Source organism: Arabidopsis lyrata (genome assembly GCF_000004255.2).
Source record: "Arabidopsis lyrata subsp. lyrata unplaced genomic scaffold ARALYscaffold_6, whole genome shotgun sequence".
NCBI lineage: Eukaryota > Viridiplantae > Streptophyta > Magnoliopsida > Brassicales > Brassicaceae > Arabidopsis > Arabidopsis lyrata.
The window spans coordinates 7,839,570-7,846,441 of NW_003302550.1; the positions used below are offsets into that span (position 1 = coordinate 7,839,570).

The 6,872-nt window shown below is 36.5% G+C and overlaps 2 protein-coding genes across 3 annotated transcripts; one reads left to right on the forward strand and one right to left on the reverse strand.

The window, feature by feature from the left end:
• Positions 1 to 38: 38 nt before the first annotated feature.
• LOC9307908 lies at positions 39 to 2,615 on the reverse strand. Of its 2 annotated transcripts, none has more exons than XM_021022317.1 (8): positions 2,397 to 2,615; positions 1,803 to 2,141; positions 1,576 to 1,687; positions 1,068 to 1,383; positions 902 to 974; positions 670 to 760; positions 492 to 571; positions 39 to 393 (listed from the first exon to the last, which is right to left on the reverse strand). In XM_021022317.1, exons 1-8 carry the CDS (start codon positions 2,490 to 2,492, stop codon positions 259 to 261), a joined length of 1,242 nt encoding a protein of 413 aa, XP_020877976.1. In that variant the 5' UTR covers positions 2,493 to 2,615; the 3' UTR covers positions 39 to 258. The 2 variants fall into 2 exon arrangements, with proteins under 2 accessions (XP_020877976.1, XP_002873914.1); XM_002873868.2 differs by having other exon boundaries at positions 1,068 to 1,380; positions 2,397 to 2,614.
• A 1,658-nt stretch (positions 2,616 to 4,273) lies between these two features.
• On the forward strand, positions 4,274 to 6,369 carry LOC9309982 (F-box/FBD/LRR-repeat protein At5g18770). Its single transcript, XM_021021008.1, has 4 exons — positions 4,274 to 4,386; positions 4,536 to 5,448; positions 5,547 to 5,690; positions 5,776 to 6,369. Exons 1-4 carry the CDS (start codon positions 4,355 to 4,357, stop codon positions 6,112 to 6,114), a joined length of 1,428 nt encoding a protein of 475 aa, XP_020876667.1. The 5' UTR covers positions 4,274 to 4,354; the 3' UTR covers positions 6,115 to 6,369.
• Positions 6,370 to 6,872: the final 503 nt, after the last annotated feature.

Here is a 6,872-nt window from a genome sequence, read left to right on the forward strand (position 1 = left end):
AAGTTTAAACTTTCAAAAGATTCTTGAACCTAAAAAACTCATTCACAACAGCTCTTTGCCTCTTTCACTTGATGTACTTTCACAAATCACACATTCTCACTGTAATTCCACAAAAGCTTCTCTCTTTTCATACAAAAGTACAAAGATCTTGTATATATCTACAGGTCTCAAAGTTTTAAGGGGAACCCATCTATCTATGCAGCAATTTGCCTTTTCAAACTTTAAGAACAGAAGGAACTAAAAAGGAAGAGACTTTCTTTATACTAAGTTTGTATTCTGCGGAAACCGCACAGGCCGAGAGGAATAACAAATGCACAACAAGTTTAAGCACATTGCCATCCCGAAACCCAGAATCCCCGCGAAAAGCATTGCATAGATAACCGGCACACCAAGCTGCAAAAAAATATATTTACATGAGAACTTTTTCCAATATGAGATTAGGTGTTTTAAGTAATTCGAAGCCTAAAGACATATGGTTTAGTATTACTTACTGTAGCATATAACAGATGAACAAGCAGTGCCACTAGTGCAAACTCAAGAGCTGCGTATGTCCATATGTATTCTCTGATCGCTGCAAGTCCGGATGATAATAATTAACAGTTTTACGTAATTGTGTTAGGGGACGAACAATAAAGATTGGAAAATTTTCTTTAGGGAGTGGTCTTATACCGAGGATGACGGCGAAAGTTGAGGCTAAGAGAGCTAGGGTGAATGAAAATGGCGCTGCGACAAATACTGCCTGTGAATTCAAGTCACGAATCTACAGAATAGATAAGACTCCTTGTTATGTTGTCTTTGTAATGAAAGGTAAGATCTTTGTAATGAAAGATAGGATATTTGTAATCAAATACAGAAAAGTTTGTGTTTCTGAATAGTCAGGGTAAGAAAAAGGAAGCATTACCAGTAAATGTTCAAGGAAGAAGAAGTAACAGACGGTGCTGATGAGTACAAGCACTACAAACTCTTGCCCTACACTGCACCAGTTATTCGAACTTAAATTGTTAGATTTCTTTAAGGAACTTTGGAAAAGGAAAAAAAGGAGAAAGTTTATATAGCGTCTGATTTACCTAATGGTTTGTGGCTGTGAACTCTGCTGAGTGAGTTCCCGTCTATTGGTAAGTTGATTAATAGTTGGGACACGAAGCAGTATCACTGGTAAGTTCCGGACTTCTTGTCTGCAAACATCGCAGATTCGCGTTCCCTTTGTACTAAACCACTTAATGGCACAATGCTCGTGAACGAGTCTGAGGTCACCTTTGCAACTGCATTCCATTTTCAATGTGTTACCTTCTTCGCACACATCAAGACAAATCCTGCATACTGCTTCTTCTTCAGGGATTTCTTCTTCTGTTTCTTCTGCAGGAACCGGGGTGATTTGATCTGCTAATGAAAACAGAAGAAAGAAGGAACATAGGAGTGTGAACTTGCCATTTCATTGATCAAAGTCAAATTTCTTTGAACTGATAAAGCATCTTGTGAATCAATCTATTCCTCATATCATTTATCCATGAATTCTAAAAGCAGTCGGCAAAAACAAATAGAGCTCAACACTATCGAGGAAAGTTAGCAATATACCGCCATTTGCTTCGTTAGAAATGTGATTTTTGTTGTCGTCAAAAGAGACAGCTCGTACAATCACTCTGTTCATGGACAAGGATCTTGAAACTGATGCATGAACACCATTTTTCTGCACCAACAAAATTCTAATCTTATACTTTTGAAAAGAAGTTTTTTGAAGAAAATTTAAATATAATTTAGCTCACTAGAATCGAAACGAGACTGTAAACACACAGATAACTCACATTAGACTTAGGCTGTTCACTATGCACCACAGCTGAAACAGGCGGTGTAGATACAGCCAGAGACAGTTTAGCAGCATTAGTAGAAGGAAGTGACAAACATCTTTTCCAGTAAGGCGATGTGATCGGACTTGCAACAAGAGGCCTTTCACTGGTTTCTGAAACAGTGGGACTTAGTAGCAATCTTCTCTCATAGTTTGGTAGAGAAGCTTTCCTTTTCAGACTCAAATTTCGCAAGATTCCTAAATTGGGCGTCGGTTTTGGTGGTATTTGGATAGAAACATCCAACTGGCTTCCACTTGGCTGAGATCTGGATTCATCTTCAACAGATTGTTCTTTAGCCTGATGATTAAAAAACTCATACTGATAAATAAAGAATCTTTCTACAGTGAAGCAACCAACTTAACAAATCATTGTAATAAGGGACTGAAGAACACTAATTATACAATTCTCTATTTCCTTTCTTTCTGATTGCTTGATTTCAGATACCAGTTATATAATAAACCCTAAACACTAGTGCAAAAACAGAGACTTTGGATTATAAAGATTTCAACTTTACCCTAGAATCAACCAAAAGAAAATCAAGATTTCGAATACCTGAGAAGAAGAACAAGTAGGAGGAGTAGAAGAAGAAGAAGAAGAAGATGAAGAATCTTTAGCGAGAACAAAATTCCTTATTGAAGATCCTTCCATGACAATCGAAACCAAAACAATTTTTCAAGAAATCAAGTTTGATCGACAAAAATTCTGAGCCAGGGAGAAAAGCAAGCAATCAATCTAGAGAGATTTGAGAAATTTGTCGTTTATTAATGTGTGTGTATGTATGCAAACTATTCATGCATCAGAAGAATCCAGCATTTTACTGCTCTTTAATTACCCGCTTAATTCAATTACCAGTCAAACAAACTCACTCTTCTTTAAGTTACCCATTTACTTTTAATTCTACTAAAATGAAAATCCATTAGTCAAACTCTCTTCGCATTAATTGTATTTTCCCTTAAAACTTCAAAGTTACAAACGTTGACCCCCAAAACCAACAAAAACAAATTTTTTACTTAGCTATATTATGAAAAAATTAAAATACACACACATATATTTATAGAAATAGTATATATTTCAATGCCACGATTATATTTTTAAAAATTCGATATCCATTCTTATTTTTTCTACATATGAATGATAATTAAAACTTACTACTAAAAAAACACACTTTAGGCTAAAAATACATAGTTTAATCGGTTTACAAATTATGGATACCCAAAAGCGATACACATTTCCCAGAAGAGTTTGTCCTCCATCATCATCATCATTTCCTTACTCCACCACTTGTTTCCTTCTTCTACTTCTACTTCTTCCTCCTCCTCCGGGGTGAAATGATCTACTCCGACCCCCGAGATACTTGCCTCTTGTTCCTTGGCAAGTAGCGGCACTAGAAGATCATCGTCCCAATTGGCTTCGAGATCCTTGTAAATGTCACCTGTGTTACAGTTGCTCGATTTTGCATCGTTATCGTCGTGGTCTTGATGGTAAGAAAAACTAGGTTCGTCGCAAAACTCAAAACTCGTGTCGGAATCAGCTGTTTCTTCTACCATTATATAACAAGAACCGTCCATCAATATCGTTGCCGCTATGCACAGTTCATATGTATCTATTTATAAATGATCAAACATGTTCATATGTATGTTTAAAGCCTTAAACCATTGAGTTTTTATATACACAGCACTAACTAACTCTACCAATCAATTAGATGTGATGGGACCAGAATCTGACTCGTAAGTAGATATCTGGCCAAACCATATTAATTTCAATTGTACTTAAACCGAACTAAACCAAACAAATATGCATAGTACAATTAATTTCAAGTGGTAAACAACAACAATGATCAAAGCACAAGATAATTATTGGATGGATGACTCTAAATTTCATCTTCGTAACTAATTAGTTGTCTTTATAATAATGATGATTAAGATCTCACACTCAAATAGATCAGATGCGTTTCACACAATCAAGTTTTGTTTTTGTATTTTTGACTAAGTTTGTACGAGGAATTTATTTCCCATCACTATCACTTACCAAACACAAAATGAGAGTTTAGTTAGTACTCCCTCCGTTTCGTTTTAGTTGTCGTTTAAGGTTTTTACACACAAATTAAGAAAAACATTAAATTTTCAGTTTTATCTTTTATTAATATATCTTATAAATTTTTTCATTGGTCAAAACATTAAAACAATAGGGATAATACTGGAATTTTTACCAAACATTTGCATTGAAAATCTAAAACGATAACTATTACGAAACAAAATTTAAGTCGTAAAACGACAACTAAAACGAAACGGAGAGTGTATTCACCGCTCAGTATTCAATAATTCAAGATTGAGACCCGCGATATCTATTGGGCCGACCAGTCTGAGTCCGGATAGCCCATTAAATCATTTTTGGGCTGAAAATATTTGCTGACGGAAAAAAAGAAGAGAACCGCGAGATAAAAAGAGAAGACCAACAGTTACGGTAATGCTCTCAAACCCTAACATTTTCAAGAACAGAAGAGAGATTAAATGGTTAATCTCATTCGGAAGTTCGCAAAACGGTAAGTTCCTGTTTCATATCATTATTATTATTATTATTTGACAATTTCGTAGTTAGGTTTCGGGAAATTGCTTTTTTATAAGGAAGTTGGATTCAGAACTTATTAGGGTTTCTGATTCTCTCCATTTGTAATAAATCGTTGAATTTCAGGGTTGGTCGACCAGGAATACAAATTTGGAGAGGGGAAGATATGATAAGCTCATTACCTGATCATTTGCTATATCGTATACTTGGTTTTCTTACAACCGAGGAAGCTGTTTGGACAAGTGTTTTGTCTTCTAGATGGAGAAATCTCTGGAAATGGGTTCCTACGTTAGAATTAGACACGTCTGATTTCCCATTCCCTTGTGACAAAACTTGTGCGGCTTTCATCGACAAGTTTCTGAATTTCCAGAGCGATTCCTACTTGCGCGAATTCAAGTTAAGAATTGACCATAGAAGTGATGTATCTCTTTATGAGCCGTGTCTCGGTGTAGTGATTAAGAAGCCCAATATTCGACATTTCCAAGTTGAGAGTGATCTGCTTGAACATTGGAACACCAATGAGATTCCATTAACCCTTTCTGCGTGCGAGGCATTGGTGTGCTTAAAGCTCCATTTAGTAAGGCTTAATGATTTTGAGTCTCTTTCTTTACCCTGTCTCAAGATCATGTACTTGGAAGACGTTTTCTTTCCTAGCGATGCGGCTGTAGAGATGCTAATCTCTTGCTCTCCGGTTCTTGAAGATTTAAAAATATCTCTCAATAGATATGATGATGTCGTTGTTTTACGTGTCTACTCACAGTCGCTAAAGAGCTTCACTCTAAAACGGAAGGATCCTGTTTATGCTATAAACGGTGCACATACAGTGTTGGTCGATACTCCGAGGCTTGAGTATATGAGTCTCATGGATTACCAATTCAAAAGCTTCAAGATATTAAGTATGAGTGACTCTGTCAAGGTTGATCTTGATGTCAACTTTGAGCTGATGCGTGATAACTTATCGGAAAGAAATATCATCTATAATCTTCTCAACAATTTTTCAGGTGTTAGAGATGTGACCATCTCATGGAAAACTCTTAAGGTATGTAAAGTAAAACTGATTACAAGCTTTAAACTTCCCCATTATCATTCTTCTAGTTCTCACTTTCATGTTGTGTTTACTCTTCTCTTTGCTTGCAGTTTATCTATAGTTTGCAGGACATGAACCTACTACCCAAATTTCACGACTTGACCCGTTTGCGTGCTACTATGTTCTCGAACGCCTCTCTGGAAGTGTTGCCAATCGTTCTTGAGAGCTGCCCGAAGCTGAAACACTTCACCTTGGTAATGATTTGCAAGTTTCTCACCTAAGAAAAAGGTTTTCTATCTACTCATTTCTGGTTTGGATTATGTTGATTTGTGTTTGCAGGAATTGGTTAATGATTATCCAGTGGCAGTAATAACTAGACTCTCAAATGTGCTGTCTCATTGTTTGGTATCGTCTCTTGAAACCGTTGAAATGGAAAGCCCGATCACGGAGAAAGCAACCGAGCTGAAACTGGCTAGATACTTTCTGGAGAACTCAGCAACACTCAAGAAGCTTGTTCTACGTCTGAATCATGAGTCTACTGGAGAGAAACACGAGCCTGGTGTCCTGAAACAACTCATTGAATCTCCAAGACGCTCTAGTTTGTGTCAATTTGAAGTTCTTCCAGTGCCTCCAAATCCGGAACCGTGGTGGATTTATGTAAAACCACAGAGGTTCTAAACCCAATTTGAAGTTCTTTAGTGCTATTGCTGATGAAATTCTCATGGCTTCCTTTTATGTTGCTCTGTTTTTGTTATGTCTATGTTGTAACCTACATCAAAGTTGCATTCGACAAAGGGAGGCTAGACGGTCTAGTCCAAAACTTTACCACTACCTCATGCCATTCTTTTACATCGCTTGGGCTTGTAAAACTACTTTGTATGAATTTTCATGGATGTTGTTATTAAAGATATAATTATTTAAGAGTCTTCTGGATATGCTAAAGAAGCCACAAAGGTAAGAGTTTTTGATATTTTGTAATGTCTTGGGTTGGGTCTTCTGAAAGTGTACAATATGGAAGATGTGTTTTTTTTCACAATCATCAGAAGGAGATTGTAATATTGTTAAAGGGATATGTGAGAATCTCCAAATCATCATGGAAAAACTTTTAAACTGTTACCAACATACAAATCCATAGATAGTAAAACTATCAGCAAAAGGACGGAGACAATATTAGGAACTTACTGGCGATCGTAAAATTGTGATCGATGCTCCGAGTCTCAAATATCCTGAGTCTCAAAAAGTGCCAACACAAAAAACATCAGAATAATCAATGTGAGTGATTTGGTCAAAGGTTGATGTTGATGTGGACTTTGATTTGACTAATGCATATAGGTTAACGGAAAGTAATACCATCTATAATCTTCTCGCCAATGTTTCAAGTGTTGGAGATATGACCATCTCATGGGGGGCTCTTATGGTATATATACACAATCGAT

Excerpts from the sequence above, each read along its gene's own strand:
- LOC9307908 (XM_021022317.1), bottom strand. The coding sequence starts at position 2,492 with ATGGAAGGATCTTCAATAAGGAATTTTGTTCTCGCTAAAGATTCTTCA. Across the intron at positions 2,142-2,396 it reads CTACTTGTTCTTCTTCTCAG|GCTAAAGAACAATCTGTTGA; the intron begins GTATTCGAAATC and ends TTTAATCATCAG. Across the intron at positions 761-901 it reads TCTTCCTTGAACATTTACTG|ATTCGTGACTTGAATTCACA; the intron begins GTAATGCTTCCT and ends TCTATTCTGTAG.
- LOC9309982 (XM_021021008.1), top strand. The coding sequence starts at position 4,355 with ATGGTTAATCTCATTCGGAAGTTCGCAAAACG. Across the intron at positions 4,387-4,535 it reads ATTCGGAAGTTCGCAAAACG|GGTTGGTCGACCAGGAATAC; the intron begins GTAAGTTCCTGT and ends GTTGAATTTCAG. Across the intron at positions 5,449-5,546 it reads TCTCATGGAAAACTCTTAAG|TTTATCTATAGTTTGCAGGA; the intron begins GTATGTAAAGTA and ends CTTTGCTTGCAG.